This window comes from Hyperolius riggenbachi, chromosome 7 (genome assembly GCF_040937935.1).
Source record: "Hyperolius riggenbachi isolate aHypRig1 chromosome 7, aHypRig1.pri, whole genome shotgun sequence".
In the NCBI taxonomy this organism is placed as follows: domain Eukaryota; kingdom Metazoa; phylum Chordata; class Amphibia; order Anura; family Hyperoliidae; genus Hyperolius; species Hyperolius riggenbachi.
Genome location: NC_090652.1, coordinates 163,542,672 through 163,562,218, shown reverse-complemented (window position 1 = coordinate 163,562,218; position 19,547 = coordinate 163,542,672). Strand labels below are relative to the sequence as shown.

The window sequence follows — 19,547 nt, the reverse complement described above, 5'->3', positions numbered from 1 at the left end:
TTAGGTGGGGAAAATGGTGTGGGAGGTTAGAGTTTAAGGGAGTCTGAAGCAGGAATAAAAAAAAAAAAACAAATCAGATTCTTACATAAGGAGAGGGAAGGCTCTGGGTCCTACAGAGCCTTCCCGTTCCTCTCCTCATCCAGTTGTTCCTGTGTTGGCTCCATTAGCAGTCTCCAATCGGTCAGAGACTGCTCTCTTTCGCTGCGGGTAGGCTTCAGAAGTCTTTGAGAGCACTAAGACTGCCAAAGATGAGCCACTCCATACTGTGCACACTCGAGCACCCTATCTCGCGCACTCACAAGTGCGCAGAACGGAGCCACCCATCTTTGGGAGCACTGGGGCTCCCAACTATTTCCGAAGCTATTCGCAGTGGGAGATTTAAACGAAGGAGCCTGTGGAGGGACAAGGGGATGAGGACAGGAATGGGACGGCTATGTCGGACCTTGAGTCTTCCCTCTCAAGTATTTTTTTGATTTTGTTTTATATTGGCTTCAGATTCTCTTTAAGCATAGAAAAATGGGGATATTAAGGTGAATACAAAGGGTAGTGGGAATGCAGAGCTTCCAGGGAAGAGGAAAGGTTAGTATAAGACAAGCAGAGAGGTGAGGAGGTGTGGGCTAGTCCCAGTAGAGTGGAGATATTAGTATTGGGCACAGGGTAGTAGGAGTGGGTTAGGCCCAGAAGAGGGAAAATTATATTTTTTTAGGTACAGGGAAGGGAGGGGAGAGCACAAGAGAGGGGAAAGGTTAATATTAGGCGCAGGAAAGGAGGGAAGTTAATGTTAGACACAGGAAAGAAGAGAGGTTAGTGTTCAGGACAGGGAGCAAGATAGGGGCTAGATACAGAGGAAGGCTAGGCACAGGAGGGGGTACGGGTTAGAGTGAGGTGCAGGTTGGGAGGGGGGGGGGGATAGTTTAAGGCAAGGGTGGGTGTGCTTGTATGTGGATGGGGGGCACATTACAGTGGCAGGTAGTTTCTATTGACAGACACAAAGTAACAGACAGTTTCTATGGCAGACATAAGTGATGGGAAGTTTCAAGTCACAGTGAATAGTTTCTAATGACATGCACACAATGACATATAAGCAGTTACTAGTGAAAGGCAGATAGTGATAGGAAGGTTCTAGTAACAGTGAAATAGTAATAGTTTCTAATTACAGGGATATGGTAATAGTTTCTAATGGCATCTAGTGACAGAAAGATAGTAAAGGGTAGTTTGTAGGCAGCTAGTGACAGATGATAGGGAAATGGTGATAAGTAGCTTCTAATCACAAGGATTTCTAATGTCATTAACAGTGATAAGCAGAAAGGAATAGGTAGTTCCTAGTTTTAGGCCGACCGGGATATGCATTTTCTAATGACATGACCATGGCAACAAAGGTTTCCAGTGACAGCCATATTAAGCAGTAGGCACAATTCGGTAGACAGGGCAATGGGCACAGTTAGGTAGACAGCCAACAGCAAGGTGTAAATCATCCATCATTTTTTCCAACACACCGTCACTCCTGGACACCCTAGTCCCTGCAACCCCTCCTCCTCCCTACCAACAATGAGCAAGGGCAAATTTATTCACTTTTAACTGCTCCTGTGTATCTCCTCCAGCACAGCTTTCATGTGTGGTCATACTACACATACAATAGAGTGCAGCATTTGCCATTGAGAGGAGATATGTTAGAGTGATAGAACTTGAGTTATATTGCCCTTGGGTCTGATCATTGGTGGTGAAGCTTGGCTGGTGCAGTGTTCTGCCAGTGATCAGTGTGGAGGTAGACCCTGGGGAGGGGCGGGGGGTGTCCTGGAATAAGTATCCAAAGTGCACATGTGAAAGAATGCAGCAATGGATTGGGAGAATGATGATGAACTGTCAGTCATTAGGGGACAGGGCAGCCATTCCTAACTGGCTAAAGGAAAGGATTGGTAGATGAACACTTCTAGTTTATACACAAGATGGAAGTGGTGGCATAATGATGTCAGATGCACAGTCTATGAATATAAGGAGAATGACAGCAGCAGTTTCACTAACAATACTCTAGACGGTTCATATACTGCAAAAGACAGAAAAAAATGGGTAAAAACTTGAAACAGTGGGGATCTAAAATTATCAGCCAAAGATCAGGTGTGATTGTTCTAGAGAAAAGTTTACAGCATCAAGCACATTGAATTTAAAAGAGTGTAGTTACACTAAACTCTTCTGGATTAGAAAACAGAATTTAGCCCACCATGTGTGAAAAAAGTACAGTGACTAACTGTTTATCCCCATGTTGGAAAGCTTTGTAAGCACAGGAACAGCCAGTCAGATAATGACTAGAGAGATAAGTTTGGAAAATGAACCACTTGTGCCCTGCCACTGGTTGTACCAGAAGACTTGAATGTTAAGTCTGCAGTATCTGGTGAGCACTGTGCACATGCAGCTCAACAAGTGGGGCACTAACCAGGGTGTAACACCCTGGTGCCCAATCTATAATCTAGTCTACTGATGCCAACCCTTCACCTTTAAAGCGGATCTGAGATGAAAAAGTAACCATAACAAAGAACTTGTCTATATATCTTATCTAAAGTTTAGATAGTTTACACAGCAAATCTAGCTGCAAACAGCTTTAAAAGTTTATGATTATTTATTGCTGTGATACAATGAGGGCAGCCATGTTCCGTTTGTCACAATTTCACAGGCCTGAAGGCTGGAGATGCTATCAGCTTGCCTGTGTGTAAATTCAGTCCCCTTTGCTCCTCCCTCCTCCTCTGAAATCAATGGCTATTAACCTCCTCCTCCTGCCCATAAGCCCCTGCTACCTGGAACAGAGTGCCAAGGCTCTCTGAAAAGCTGTGGGCAAGGCTTTAGTTTATAGGGAATTAGAGTATTAAAACAAAACATAAAAAGTATTTGGCTTGAGGAATGCCCTATAAACTTTTTGAAAGGAAAACAATTATGCAATGAGAAAAGTTTTTCTCGGACCCACTTTAGGGATTCCCTGGTTGTCTAGTGGTGCACCCCCTTCTAGTTCCATGGTAGTCTAGTAGTATCCTTTTTTCCTTTCAAGAATTTTTTGGTAGTCTAGTAGTATTCCCTTTTCTGTGTAATAATTCCCTGGAGGTCTAGTGGTATCCCCCCTGGTTACATAGTTACATAGTTATTTTGGTTGAAAAAAGACATACGTCCATCGAGTTCAACCAGTACAAATCTAGTGGTCGCTCCTGCACCTCCCTTTGCAGAGATTAGCAGCTACAAGTGTGGCTGTATGTATGACTGTATGTAGGAGAGAGCTGATCGCTGTAGGAACCAGGAGGGTGAACCATATTTACAGCCAACCGTCAAGCTGCTAATCTCTGCAAAAGGGGGTCTTTTTGCATGCCAAAGAGTGTTTATCTGTCCACTGGACGCTGTTTTAATATCATGAATGTTACAGCAAGGAAACTTTAAAAGATGGCCAATATGAGGAGAAAGAGGGGGTCCTACTGAATTGTGACTGCAGACCTGGCTGTGTCTATAACTGCCCAAAGATAACAAAACATTGGTCTGGAAGAGCCATTAGTAAAACTATTACAAGGAAGAGATTGTTCAAAAGCTCAGACTCAACTGCACAAACCTATAGGAAGCATAAGAACACAGTTAATCACTGAGAATTGTTTTACATTCCATTAAGCAACAAGCTACATTATTTTGTTGTACTACTAACTATAATGATAATTTTCAGTCACAGCAAACAGCTGGATAACTCCAAGCAACTTAATCTAACTGTTGGTCAGAAAAGACAACAAATGTGTTGGTTAATACACTGGAAAAACAAATATGAGGGGATGAAGTCTCTGTTTCCACACTTCTGCATTTTAGTTTTTTTGAAGTATTAAAATACAGCCATGGTCTTTCAGGATACGTAGTATATCTAAACATCCATAGTAGTAATTTGTAAACAATATTTTTTTCAGGCCTATTAATGGCATCCAAACAGATGATAGCTTGCAGAGGGGGGAAAGACAAACAAAAAGGTTAGGTCATGCTTTTTCAAGAATAATAGCACAGTAAACAGTATTTTTTACAAGCAGCCATATGCTATATGTTAAATGGTGAAATTATTAAAATGTTATTAAGTTACCAAAGATTGACACACAGGATGAATTGTGAAGCATTCTAGCAAAAGGAGAGAAAATATACAGACAATGAGCATGATACAGACCCCATTGAAGTTCGTAAGTACAAACTCTGTCACAATGAGAGGCAGAGCTTACAAAGCAGGCTAGATGAAGGCAGACCATAGACAGCTTAAGGGTCTTTTCAGTCTCGCATTTGTACCCTTCATCAGATTTTTTTTTAAGCATCTATCTTTATCTTTCATATGGAAGTGGACCTTAACGAGAGTGCAGATATTTATCCAGATAAAATAAGTGCATTGCCGCCAGTTTTCTTCCAACCAGGTTTGCCCTACTTTAATAACTTGAGTATTTCAATTTATCAAGCTTTTAAAACTATTTCAATTCCTAAATTGCGATGTGATTTTACAGTTATTTAGAATAAAAAAAAAATACAAAACAACTTATGGTGCTGTATTATTAAAAGAAAATAAAGTATTACATTTGTGCATCTTTCACATGGTATGGTATTTTTACTATTATAAAAGTAGTCCGATTTTCCTACATTCCAGCAAAATATGACAGTTAGATTTGTCAATCACTGTCACTACAGGTGCACAGCTGAAGAATAACTGTACACGGTGTAACATATAAATTATTTAACAATGAAGAACTTTTAATAGCCAAAAATAACAAAATTTTAGATTCTCCAAGAGACAAACAATATACTGAGAATCTGCCAAAGGAGAAATCTTGTAAACAAAGGGGTTATTTGAATGCGATTTTAATGTAATGTTTAATTAGATGCCTAATCCTTTATAAAAGAGAATACTGCTCCCGGTTGCATTTTTATATTGTTTGGTAGATCAAGTTAATTAATCTGCAAAAATGAGGGCTACATTACTTGGTTTAAGAGACATGAGATCAGACATCAGACTAGAAATTTTACTTGTAAAAAGACTGATGTTCGGAAGTTACCTACTTTACAGACATCAGGCTTCTGACGGCTTGCAATCTTACCCATGCTGTGCGGTGTCTGCCCTACTCCAGCCAATCACTTTGCTTCCTTAGAGCAGCGTAAGAGCAAATGCAAGAAACCGATACAGACATTCAAAGCATCATGGGTAAGGGTCGGGGGTGAAGGAATGCTCAAGCAGCTGCAAGGAAAAAGCAAGCATTCTAGAAAAGTTTGGTTAATTACTGCACATTTTTTTTTAGTATTATAGCATGTCTTTGCAAAGCCCATTACTCAAATATCCCTCAGAGAAACAAATTATATAACAAAATTTCTGTCTGGTCTGACTGTTTAATTACACAAAGCAACCACTTTAAACATCAGAACTTAGTAGGTTAATTCATACATAACAGACATACAATTCTACCATATAGCTCAGCATTACTTAAATGTCCTTACAAATTTAAATAAGACCCAATGTGTGTGTGTGTACATGCATACATACACACAAAGTTTTTTTTTTTCATTTCGAGTGAGGGATGACTGAACAATGGACACCGCAAGACTTTATCAGCAATATGGTAATCATTGGAGTGATGCAGAGGGTACACGACACACAGAAGAAGCAGAATGAGTAAAAGCCAAACTTGTATTAACAACTTAGAATGCATCACAGGAGACAAAGTACATTGATTTTGTTAAAACAAATTTAATTTTGAATGTTTAATAATTGATTTTAATACAAGTGACACCCTTGTGTTATTTTATTACAAAAATTTCAAGTGCAAATTTCATGCCACATATTAAAAAATTAAATTAAAAACAAAACAAAGCAACAGGGTAAGACAGATGGAGGACTAGAAACAGCTCGCACAAAGAGCTTTAATAGGAAGAGATGAAAAAATCATAGTAAAGCCGTTGAAGCTGCATAACAGACAGACAGCCAACCAGAGACAATTATGATAGGCAAAAGGTTCCCTGAATCTCTAGGAGTTATAACACAGCTTTGCCAAGCTAATAACCTTGATCAAACGAGTCCTCCGTTGAATCACTGAAGGATGACCCAGCCTCTGTGTCCATCAACAGCAAACGAAACTGCTTATTGCGGTTGATTGACTGCTTATGTCTGACAGTCTTATAGCAAGATGAGGTAGGTTCAGAAGATTGAGAACATTCAAAATTCTTCATCTTTTGTGCCAACATACTGCACATACTGTATTGTAGTGGCCTGGAATGGGAAGGCCACTCATTCCTCATAACTTTTTCATCTTCCTCTGTATCTGTATCTGTAATTATAATGTTGATCAGCTAAATACCTTTATTTTTCTTAATTTTCACAACTTAAAAACAAAGCATTTAAATCATGTTTTTACTTAATATACAATGGTTTTAAAAATACATCTGAATGATATACACAGCAGGGAAACTACATCAACTTTTTCCATAGTAAACAGATTTCTAATGGGGCTATTGACATGAAGTTTACACCTAGTGTCAGTAACAACACAAGCAATTCACAAATGCAAACACACAAAAAATATAAGTCCATAAATGAAGCTGTGTGTAAGTACTAAACACATGAAGCTATTATGTGTAAACCCTTTCATGCAAAGATCTATCTCCCTCCTGCACAGATCAGGTCTCACTCACTGCCCATAAATTAGAGGTCTGAAACCACACCCCCTCCAGCAGTAACACAGCTGCGGCCATCTTTACCTGAAGTGTTGCAAAGCCCTTTGGCTACAGAGTTTTAGAGGACTTTAGAGAAGGAAAAAAAAGCCCTGGTGGTTTTGCAGAAGGGGCTACTGCTGCCGACACCCCCTGATCCATGTAGAGATTAAAAAAAATGGATTGAAAAAAACTTTGCTTGAAATATAAATAAAGAAATTGTGCACGTGTGTCATTTTACCCGCTCGATGGATGGAATTAAGTGGTTAATCAGACATCTACCCAACCAAGCTTTAACCACTTGAGGACCACAGTGTTAAACCCCCCTAGTGATCGAGCCAGTTTTAGTAAAATAGGCCACTGCAGCTTTAAGGCAAAGCTGCAGGGCCGTACAACACAGCACACAAGTGATCCCCCCCGTTTCTCCCCACCAACAGAGCTCTTTTTATGTCCCCTCCCTCCCGCTCTCCCCGTAGCTGGCCAATCATGGCGATCGGCTGTCATAGGCTTCTGCCTATGAGAGCCGATCGCTCTCTAATATCCCAGGGGGATGTACTGATCGCAGCGCTGTACTACCCTATTAGACGGCGGTCGCCGTTCAGAGACTGAAGGTGAGGCGGAGCTCCGCCCCGAGCAGGATATGCGTGCGTGATTTCCTGCTAGCCCCATAGACGGCTGGTCACGCCAATCGGCGTGGAGTAGTCCTGGGGCTGCCGCACTGCTCACGCCGATTGGCGTGGAGCAGTCGGCAAGTAGTTAAAGGACTTACAAGCCCAAATGACAAAAAAAGTCTGTGCCTGGATGGATTTTGAAGGCACGGAGGACGCCATCCATGCCCTCAGTGCAGCTCCGCCGGGTCCACGCTGCTTATTCTCCCCCCGGCCGGATGCCGACCCCACAGCCCAGGTCGGGCTCTTCTGCCTCCTCAAATATGGCCACCGGAGGAGGCCGTGGCTGCGCAGTCCGCACAGACGCGAGTGCAGCTGCGCAGCTCTAGGGCCTCCCTCCCCGATCCACGCTACAGGCTATCTCCGTGCCTTCAAAATTCATCCAGGTAAAGACCTTTTTTTTGTCATTTGGGTTCGTAAGTCCTTTAAGTTACTTTATTTATAAAAAATTAATTTGAAGCGAATATGCAGGAATCACATTTTGCCTTAATGTGAACTCATAAGCTAAGAAGCTTGTCATTTCAACTTCAGAAAACTCCTGGATTGTAAATTACTATTAACTTTTGATATTTGGGTCTTGGGTCAACACCCTGTTGTGGTGTGCTTATAGTAATCTAGTTAATTCCAAGTGGATGCCTGCCCCTTGTGTGCGTGTTTATGTTAATTTTATGGCACCTGAAGTTTGTGATTTTTTTTTTTGTATGTCTATGCGCTTGAGAAAGGGATACCTGGCCCAAAAGGTCGTGCTAGCCAGGCTATGTTGTCAAGGACATTTTGGAAAATAAAGCTTAAGTGATTTTCCATAATGGTTGGGGTCTAGGCCTTGTTTGTTGTGTTGTAAGTTACATACTCCATATCCCTCTGTCCAATAGGGTGCCTCAGCGGCTATTAGTAGATAAAGGAACTAGAACTTACAAAGCAGAGTGACAAAATCTCAGAACACAGAAACGGACACTTTTCTTGGCATCATTCTCCCTACAAGGGACTTGCTTTCCTAGTGCAGGCATTTAGTAGTACAATCAGCACACAACAGAACCATGAAGAAAATGGATTGTCATGCTTCTCTGGGCTTTACGGTTTCACACTGTGGGTGATTTACTAAAGAACATATGCAGTGAAGATCATGCATCCTGCATGTTTAACATTAGGGCTTATTTGCACTCTATGAAAGATTTCTCAGTTAATCATTTTTTTTGTGTGCAGCAAACCATGTGGCCACACAACATACAAGGTTTTATATTTCTCGATTCCAGAATTACAATCCATTTTTTCAACAGATTGTAGCTTTTGAAACATCTGATCAATGTATCACACAAGTGTCTTCCAATTCTCTTCAACTACAAAAAGTATGATCGAAAACTTTGAACAAATTGCTTTGGTCTATAAATCAAGAAATTGACAATCTATCCTATTCAATACTCTGAAAAAGTGTTGGAAATGTTTTGTAGCTTTCCCATTTTTCAACTTCGAATGAAAAAAAAAAAATTCTGTACAATCATTTTTATTGAAAAACTGGAAAAAGCTTTTTATTGTATCGTTAGTGGCTGCCTTTAAACAGGTATTAAAGGATTCTTTACCATCAAAAATGTTATACAAATGCATTCTACAACACACACCTCCATCAACCTATAAATACTTCTTTCAGGAAGTGGGTGGGCTTTCTGTATTAGCCATAGCCTGTCTGTGCCACGGTCTACCTTTATCCAATCTACCCAGGTGAGCATGGACTCCAAGATCCATTAATGCCAGTAACTATTTCAATAAAGTTGTCTAACTACCACAAGTTACATGTGCTGTAATTATTGAGCAACAAATGAAAATGAATATTAATTTACAGCAGCAAGCACATGTTATCATGCCACCCAACAGAACAATAACAAAATTAAAATGATGCTAAGATGATAAATCACGTTTTTAATATTTCATACCCGTTTTATGTGGTTTCTGGTAAGGGAAATGTGATAGCTTCTACCTGGGTGGACAATTGTCATACAGGTAATTACTGTCCAACTACAGAAGCCATTACAATACCAAACAACAGCAGTACATTATCCAGGGAACTCTGTACTACATAGATTACATAAATTATTACTCTGTTGTACTAGTCCAAGCCCTATCTCATACAGCCTTATCAATACCTGCCATGTACTGATGAGGACCAAAAGTCAGAAACAGGCTGTCTACATGTGGGTTTGATATGGCTGTGTAAAATTTAAAGCTATAGGCTTGCTATACACCAGCAGTTCTGGATGCTTGCTTGGCTTATCAAGGGCGGAAAGGGATAATTTGCATATTCAGTAGTAGTGCATTGTGGGTACCACAAATGTTCACTTATAGCTGAATTATTGCAGATTTCCTTCTGTTTTAAGAAGGCAAATACACTAAGCTTTGCTTTTTTTTAGTAGGAGGGCTTTTTGGTCCCTTTTATCTCCCTATACATTCCTAGTAGTTTGGGTCACCCTGAGCTGCTTGGTTACTCTTATAAATTATTAGGGAGGAGAGTGAGAGAGACACTTTGGTTACAGCCTTGTGCAGAGATAAATGAAATGTCCAAGTGATGTGCAAGCAGCAAATGACTCATCTAATGTCTACCCAAAGCTACAAAATTAGTTTTGAAAGAAGTTTGCTGTACCTTCTTTTGATATAGATCTTGAAAGCTGAATGCTGCACATTTGATTGAAGTCTGAGGTGGAAACATTCTTTAAACTTCTTGCATCTCTCTGCTTCCTCTCACTATTGTCCGGGAACTTAAACATGGATTTTGCTCTGTTTCGTTTTGTTATTGATAGAGCTTTGTCCAGCGTGCTCACCAGATGGTCAGGAATGCTAGATTTCATTTTCTTTTTAAAACGGTTTTGAGCCTGGTTTAAGAGATAGTGATGTTATACACAATACTGAAAAGAAACATTTTTAAACATTATAATACTGCCTTTCAAACAGCTAAAAAATTCCTATAAAATTTTGAAAGTTTAAGTTGTTCTCTCCTTTAAAGGGACTCCGAGCACCTCTCATAGGTATGCCTTTAAGACTCCGACCAGTACTGCACAGTACTTAAAGGGAACCAGAAATGAACGATTCACACAAAATAAACATATCAGTTGATAGCTTGTAAAGAATAAATGCTCTATCTGATAATTTCGCCACTCTGGTGTGCCTTTTTGAGTGTTTTTTTTATTTATTATTGCTCCAGGAAATATCCAATATGGCCGCCGGCTCATACCTGTTCTGCTTCCGGGTTATAAATTGTTCTGGATGTGCTGTCTATCCTCTATGAGACTATAGACAAGCAGGGCTGCTGCAGCCTTTCATCTGTCTGCTTTCAACTATTATTCTGGAATGCTGTGTGGCTGCCTGTAGGAAGTGTCTCTCATAGAAATGAAACTGCATACAGTAGATAATGACAGGCTGCACACTGCACACAGATATACTGTTTCAGAGCTTCTTTCTCGGCAGCAGCAGCCCCTCCCATGTCAACAGCTAGAGTATGAAATCTGATCCAGGAGGTGGCAGGCTTGGGCTTGAAAAGACTCCACAGAAGAGTGACTCAGCTATAATGATTCCAGGTCAAACCTCGACTGAATAGTAGGTGGATTCTTATCACAGTTGATAACAGATAGATTAGACTGAGAAGAATAAACTAAAAGCAGGGTAGGTGTTTACTGTCATGTTCCCACTGATAAATGTAATAAAATACATGAGGGTGCTTCGTCACTGGTTCTCTTTAAAGAGACACTGAAGCGAAAAAAAATTATGATATTATGATTTGTATGTGTAGTACAGCTAAGAAATAAAACATTAAGATCAGATACATCAGTCTAATTGTTTCCAGTACAGGAAGAGTTAAGAAACTCCAGTTGTTATCTCTATGCAATAAAGCCATTAAGCTCTACGACTTTGAAAGTCCTGGAGAGGGCTGTCTTCTGACTTTTATTATCTCAACTGTTTTCTTTTTCTCTGCCAGAGGAGAGGTCATTAGTTCACAGACTGCTCTGAAAGAATCATTTTGAATGCTGAGTGTTGTGTAATCTGCACATACTAGTGAATGATGCAATGTTAGAAAAAACACTATATACCTGAAAATAAAAATATGAGAATATTTTCTTTGCTGCTAATCTTCTAGTAATTATTCATAGTACACAACCAATTCATTATATCATATTTTTTTTTTTGCTTCAGTGTCTCTTTAAAGATGCATACCTTTCTGTAGCTTGTGCTCTCCTCATTCTGAATCGCCATTCTACACCAAATAGTTTTCGTTCGATTACAATTTAAAAATCGCGGCTGCCATCTTGGCTATGTTATAACTTTCAGGTCACCCCTGTCTTCTCAGTTAGAGAAGTGCATCACCGAATGAAGCAGGAAGAGGAAGTGACATGCATGGCCATTGCAAGAGGCTCCTCCAAAGGGGTCATAGCACGACTTTGTTGGAAGTCATCTGTCTTAAAGGCATACCCATGAGAGGTGCTCGGAGTCCCTTTAACTGCCGTACTTTGTCGTCATTGATGCAACCTTTCAATTATGTTTTTCAGTTTTAAAAAAAAAACACTTATCAGTGCTAAGGGCTGGTGCACACCGAGCGGCTTTTTCAGCGTTTCTGCAGCCGCTTGCGGCTGCGGATACGCTTGGTCAATGTATCTCAATGGGGTGGTTCACACCAGAGCGGGAGGCGTTCTGCAGAAACGCATACTCCCGGGGTGAGGCATTTTTTGGATTGCGGATGCGTTTCTGCCTGAATGTTAAGTATAGGAAAAACGCAAACTGCTCTGAAAAACGCCTGTTCAGAGCGGTTTTGCCGGCATTTTTGTTACAGAAGCTGTTCAGTAACAGCTTTACTGTAACAATATATGAAATCTACTACACCAAAACCGCTACACAAAACCGCAAAACGCTAGCTGAAACGCTTCAGAAAAATAAGAAAAAGCGTTTCAAAATCTGCTAGCATTTTGCGGATCTGCTAGCGGGTTTTGGTGTGCACCAGGCCTAAAACAGGGTTTTGAAATTTAATTCTCTAGTCTGAAAACTGCATTCTGTGCTCCACAACAGACAGAACAGTTATTTCCCTATCCTGTGTAAGTGATCAGCTGCACAAACCAGGTTTGGTTAGCCATTTTTTTTATCCTGCACTTATAAGAAAGTTTTGAAGATTTTTTTTTTTTTTTTTAGTAGAAATATCGATATATCTGAACTCCAAATCATCCCCTATGCTACATTCTTTACTTGTAATAAATTAAAAACCACATGGAGTTAATGGTTACATGCCCAACTAGTGATAATGAAATGGAGCAGTCACAGGAAGCAGAATAAAATCTAAACTTTCTACTCTCATTAACACAAGTTGTTTCAAAAATAGTATTGAACAAAACTGAAAAAAAGTATTTTGCATTACATAAATTTCTTTAAAAAACTGTGCAGTGGTGCATCAACGGTAATGTGGATAAATAGCTTAAAGCATATCAGTCACAAAACGAGAAAAAAAACCCGGTTTGGGCGTAAAGTAATAAAATTCTTTCTCAGTGTGAATATTTTTTTTTTTTTTAAATAAATGACAGAATGTAAGGCTGATCTATCTGTCAGGGGTAGTTTTTTTTTTATCATTCTTTTAAAAATACAACTGCTGCCTAGCTATTTATCGTTGGTGTAATCAAGCGTTTCGCAGAATCGCCGTTACAGCAGTTATAAATAACAGCTGCCGTACTCCGTAGTTTTTCTGTACTCGCACACACTGACCTCTGCAGAGACGCCGGAGTCTGGTTGTCAGGCAACGATGCACATACCTTATGTGCTCACTGTCATGCTGCCCGGTGTCTGCCTGGATTCAATCTGTGGTGTCCTCCCTATGTGGGATTCCTACAAGAAACTTCGGAGGATGGCAGCTGTTATTGATAACTGCTGTGACAATTGCAAGACACTGGATTACACCAATGATGAATAGGTAGGCAGCAGTTATATTTCTGAAACAATGATAAAAAAACCAAAAAAAACCACAAAAAAACCCCCCTACCCCTTAGGCCTTGTTCACATTGCGTTCCGTTCGCGTATCCGTCCTCGTTGGGTTTGTTTTTATGCGTCTTTTTTTTCCAATTCCCAACGCTTGGGTGAGCGATTCGTTTTTGTGCTTAGCGGTTTTCTAAGCGTTTATTCCAAGTGGTTTTATAATTCACTCCCTGACGCAAGTCAGGAAGTGAACTCCTTGACCCATAAAAGGATAAAAAATACAATGTATTCATTCTTCAAAATGCGAACGCAATCGCCCCACAAAGCGATTTTGAACGTTTTGCGTTTCGCCTATACTTTCCAATGAGGCGGAATTGCCTCAAAAATAGTACATGCACCGCTTTACTAAACGCACAGCGCACAACCCGTGCTGATATAAACCTTCTCATAGACATTCATTGGCCACGCGGGGAGGGCGTTTTTAAAAACCCCACGCACCCGGAAAAAAAAAAGAAAACGCCTGCAGAGTGAACAAGCCCTAACAGATGGATCAGCCTTACATTCCGTCAGTGTTTACAAACACAGACAATTAAATTTTATTTCTATAGAACCATTTTTTTTTTCAAACTATACACACTGTTTGAGAAGGAATTTTAATATTTTATGCCAAAACCGCTTTGTTTGTAAGATGTATATCCCACACATCCTACAACTTTAAAAGTTGTAGGATGTGTGGGATACAGAGCCCCAGGAGAAGCAAGAGAGCGTGAAATAGACGTAGGGCCACTGTTCTACTTTGTCACATACAGCTTTAAAGGTATTTGTCCACATTACCAGTGATGTACCACTGCACCGTTTCCATTACAGACAGCAGTGCCAGGAACTTCCTGCTCACTTTATTAACATTTGTACATACATGGCTTCTCTCTCAAACACGCATGTCAGCTTGCATACAGTGCAGAGACGATACCTTTTCTGCCGGCACCCACCGATGTGGGTCTCACGCAGTGCCTGCATTTCACCTCCTTACAGCTCAGAAAAATTAAATATGTTTGATAAATTAAAAGACATAGCTGAAACAAGGTCCATTAGAAAGGTGAGTGGTTAATCAAGCTAAATATAGTTTTTTGTGTATCAATCACTCATGAACTTGTACAGTTCTTAAATGTGTAGGTACATTTTTATGAGATAAATTATGTATTTCCAGAAGTGTCAAATAATTTTAACTTGCTTGGTTATTATTAATGGAAGGTAAAATCACTGCATTTGGTAAATGTCATTTTCTTTAGAACATCAAATATTTGCTTACCTCATATATAAAGCATTGCGTTCTGTCTTGCTCTTCCTCACTATGTCTGGTTTTCACATCACCTATTCTATTTTCCATTTCATCTACCTCTGAAACATTCAACAGAGCTCTTCTAAAAAATCCACCAGTCTTGGAGCTTTCAGGAAGCAATACACATTTTTCAAGCCTGTTTACAGCAAAGAGTATGGATGAGAACCAGGCTAAGTCTGCAGTGTTGTAAGTGTCTGGTAAAACAATTTATCATACAAATACTGTATTAGTTCAGTTATACCAATATTTTCAGTGAGTCAGTATTTTAAATGAAGGAATGTGCTTCAGGGGTGTAGTGGTAACAGCCAGACCGGATATAGATCCGCCATTCATGGAACAGTGCCAACATTTTCTTTGTAACTTCAGTATCAGAATGGAGATGGGGAAAAGGGTGTGGAATAAATAATTAAGTGGCTCACAAGGTTGCGTAGTTAAGCGAAAAAGATAGCCCGTTTATTACTATAGGTTCAGAATTTGTGGATGACACAGATCCTTTGTCACAAGGTCCATATCAAAATCCATCAAGACATTCTGGGCCCCATAAAATGTAAACTTCATGACCTTCCTTAGATTTAACACACAAGGTAACCCTCAAGCCCAATTCTGGAGAACCTTATGCACTTTTTGATGGCACCCATGTATTATACCTACACAAAGAAACAAAATTGTGTGCAATCACATTCTTGTTAGTAAACATGGTTGGAAGCAAGAGTTTGTATATACATATTTAACATTACTTACACCTAAAATAAGTACAAGCCACAGATCTACACGTTTTACATAAACCAACTTTTTTCCCTGATGGATTGCATAAAGCAAGAAAGAAAGAGAAGATGCCGGCACTGCTGTAGCTTGCTGTTTAATTGTAAGTGTTCAATAAATTGATTTGTTAGAAAAAAAATATATTTTTATGAGAGGAATACATCAACAATAGCATAGGAAGTAGTACAGGCCTGGACTCATTAGTGGGTTCAATTGATAGTATTTAATGCAAATTATATACATCATATATTGACAAGCATAAAAGTATGGTACACACAAGGTGTACAATCAGCGAAATGTGATTCACAAGATATACATGCGTCCGATGTGCTGCGAAAACTGAAAAAACCTATCCGAGAAATTGCTACAATGTTGATAGTGGCAAAATCTACAGTTTGGTACATGCTGAGAAATAGAAGCACTGGAACTCAGCAATGCAAAAAGTCCTGGACATCCACAGAAGACAACAGTGGTGGATGATCGCAGAATCATTTCCATGGTGAAGAGAAACCCCTTCACAACAGCCAACCGGATGCACTTCTTCCAGTTAGGGACTATATATGCTAGCTATGATTATGTTTGCATCTCCTGTAAAGTATTGTCCATGATTTTTTATGCCATATACTCTGTCCACTAACGGCTTATGACTACTGATATTGTTACCTGGACCGTTATGCTATATTTACATGGACAGTGTGATATCTTTGTTATTATATATAGCTACCACTTTTGAGGAGACATGATGGCCATGCCTTGTTTTTAATTTTTAAACTTCTCCCTTCAATAAAGACTATTTTGTATCTTGATTTGGGCCTATGCTGGTATTTTTTCAGAGCTAATTGATCTGTATATATATATATTGAGTGGGGAGTCTGTTTCTTTGTATATGTTACGGCCAGAACCCGAAGTGTGGCCACTTCGCGTTCCGGACAGCCACTTCGGGTTCTGGCCGGCCAATGTGCGAAGTGGCCGCAGCGGGCAATGTTAGAAATGTTATGTTTATGCCGTCTCACTGCGGCCAAATTTATGACAACTTGCTTAATTGAATTAAATATAGCCGGCGGCAATGTAATAGATGAAGCCGCCGGCTTTCGCACTGCCTCTCTCCTCCCCCCCTCCTCTCTCCTCTCCCTGCCTCCCATACAATAAGTAGCAGCCGGCGGGGACATGCGTGTCCCCGAGAGTCGTTCGTCGCGACAGGGGAATCCTGCTGTTCCTGCAGAGCGGGTGCTGGCAGAAGCAATGTCTGCAGCCTCCCCGCTCTGCTGCCCCTGCCGCGACGAACGACTCTCCGGCTGCATGTCCCGGCCGGCTGCTACTTATTGTATGGGAGGCGGGGAGAGGAGAGAGGCGGGGGGGGGGGGGGGGGGGGACGTAGGAGAGAGGCAGTGCAAAAGCCGGCGGCTTCATCTATTACATTAAATTAAGCAAGGTTGTCATAAATTTGGCCGCAGCGAGATGGCGTAAACATAACATTTCTAACATTGCCCGCTGCGTCAACTTCGCACATTGGCCGGCCAGAACCCGAAGTGGCTGGCCAGAACGCGAAGTAGACACACTACGGGTTCTGGCCGTAACATATATAAAAACCAACCAACCAAGTAAACAACAATCTCTAGGGGGTAAGTGTATCAATATCCAAGTCTACCATAAAGAGAAGACTGCATGAAAGTAAATACAGAGGGTGCACTGCAATGTGCAAGCCACTCATAAACCTCAACAATAAAAAGGCTACACTGGACTTTGCTCAAGAACATTTAAAAAAGCTAGCACAGTTCTGGAAAAAAACATTCTATTAACTTACACACAATTTAATTTGGCCAATTACTTCTGAACCCCTGAAACAAAGGGATTGTGTTAAAACAGCTTTAGTTGCCTCACAATTTCATGCAATTGTTTTGTTCATTCCACTGAATTAAAGGAGTTATCAGGGATTTTGTAACAAAATAAGTACTACTTACCCGGGGCTTCCTCCAGCCCCAAGCTCCCAGCATGTCCCTCGCTGCTGCTCTGCCCGCAGCCGTTCGGCGCCTCTGCTTCCCGGTCCGCGGTGATGACATCAGGCCGACTTGGAGGTCGGCCTGTACTGCGCCTGCGGCGCTGTCAATCACCCCCACATGGACCGGAGCGCACTGCACCGGGAAGCAGAGGCGGCGAACGGCTGCGGGCAGAGCTGCAGCGAGGGACATAAGTAGCACTTATTTTGTTACAAAATCCATGATAACTCTTTTAAAGCTGAAAGTCTGCATTTCAACTGCATTGGAGTAGTTTCATTTAAAATTCATTATAGTAATGTACAGACCCAAAATTAGAAGAAAAAAAAAAAGTTGTCTCAGTCCAAATATTTATGGCCCTAACTGTATAGTGGCTGTTTGTTGAGTCCTCATTTTTAAAACAGCAGATTCTGTTTTCCTTTATACCATTTTTTGTGTTTTTAAACACTGCCGCTCACCTTCTGCTGCCGGTTTTCATCCTCTCTTCTTTGCGAAACAAAGAACTTGTTCCATGCTTTCTCTTCTTTGGCCTCCCTGGGCCTCTTCTTGACAAGTTCAAACTCTTCTCATCAGTCTTGTCCCTGTAAAGAATTCAGAGTTTCAAAACAGGAGCTTAGAGCTAGATACCAGACATAAATAGTTAGATTACTTCTAACCATTTTTTTTTTTACAATAGCACAGAAAAGCAAACAATTATGGGAAATCTTTAGAGTCTGACAAGGTTGCCTTAATGCTGCCGCTTTGGCCTAAACACTAGGCAAGCAGATGCAGATGTTCAAACCCATTTTGAAGTTAAGGCTGTTTTCTACTGCAGCTGTAACACAACTCCATCAAAGCGAATAGGGAAACATTGAATGCATGTTCATTTTTCCCTACATAAATGATGGCCCTTTACTGGCTCAAAAAGATAGAGGAATAGAAGAAATACAGAAAAAAAGACAACATTAGAAGACAGAAGCATACAGAAGTAGAAGTAAACGGAGATGAAAGAATTATCCAGAATTCTTTTTTAAAAAGTAAATAGATGAACACACAAGCGTACAAATTGAAAAAATATATGTAATAAGGTTTTGTAATTTTTTAAATATATTTTATTGCTTTTTACAGTAGCTTAATGAAAGTTAGAGGACCCCGACCACAAAAAAATAAAATAAAAATTAAATACATGTAAACACTTACGAAGTAGGTTTCTTTCAGAGTAAAATGAGCCATAAATTACTTTTCTATGTTGCAGTCATTCACAGCAGGTAGTAAAAGTCTGACAGAATCGACACGTTTTGGACTTGTCCATCTCCTCATGGGGGATCCTCAGGGTTTTATTTAATTTTCAAAAGCACTTAGTGAATGGCAGTTGCTACATCCAACTGCAAAAAAAAAGTGTGCAGTGAGCAGGAAAGCTGGCCAGCATCTTTGTATAAATAATTTTCAGGGAATGTCTTTGTAAATAATAAAGGCCATGCTGAGAATCTCCCACCAGGAGATGGGCTAGTCAAAACCGGTCAGTTCTGTCAGATTTCTACTAGCTACTGTAAGTGACAGCAACACAGGAAAAAAGTAAATTATGCATCATTTTACTCTGGAAGAAACCTACTTATTTGTATGCGTTTACATGAATTTTGAAATTTTTCGCAATTGTGTTCCTTTAAACTTTTCAGCATTATTATAAAACAGGTATGGGGGTTAAAAATAAGCTCCTTGACCTGTTGCAGATTCTCCAGGTGTGAGAATAACAGTTGCACACACTTTCAGTTGCCTCTAGACGCACAATAAGCAGCATGGGGTGCCGTAATACACGACTGGATACAGGCATTGGTGAGCACACAGCAAACAAGTCCAGAGGACCTCCCACCCTTGCAAAATGATTAAAGCGAGCATGCTGTGTGTCAAATAACTCTGATAAGTCCTCCTTGATATTATCTGTAATTAACTTAATATTACGTGATAGCAAATGGTTTGGAACTGGAGTGCTGTTCTAGTGAATTCAACAAATTATAAAAAAAAATAATAATAAAAAAAATCTATGAATATACACTTTACAACAAGTTTTATCTACATCAATGCTAGTAGAGTACAGCTAGACCCCGGTTAACGAATGAGATAGGGAATGTAGGTTTGTTCTTAACCTGAATCCATTCTTAAAGAAAACCTGAACTGAAAATTAAA

At 40.1% G+C, this 19,547-nt stretch overlaps 1 protein-coding gene across 2 annotated transcripts in view; it reads right to left on the bottom strand.

Moving 5' to 3' along the window:
• The window catches only part of TNRC18 (trinucleotide repeat containing 18), a 225,605-nt gene that overhangs the window by 85,515 nt on the left and 120,543 nt on the right, over window positions 1-19,547 (bottom strand). For both annotated transcript variants that reach the window (XM_068244834.1, XM_068244835.1), the window contains exons 13-16: window positions 17,843-17,965; window positions 14,599-14,764; window positions 9,988-10,216; window positions 6,042-6,305 (exon numbers count right to left, since the gene is read on the bottom strand). In XM_068244834.1, coding sequence (XP_068100935.1) covers window positions 6,042-6,305; window positions 9,988-10,216; window positions 14,599-14,764; window positions 17,843-17,965 — 782 coding nt within the window. The remainder of the gene's footprint in view (window positions 1-6,041; window positions 6,306-9,987; window positions 10,217-14,598; window positions 14,765-17,842; window positions 17,966-19,547) is intronic.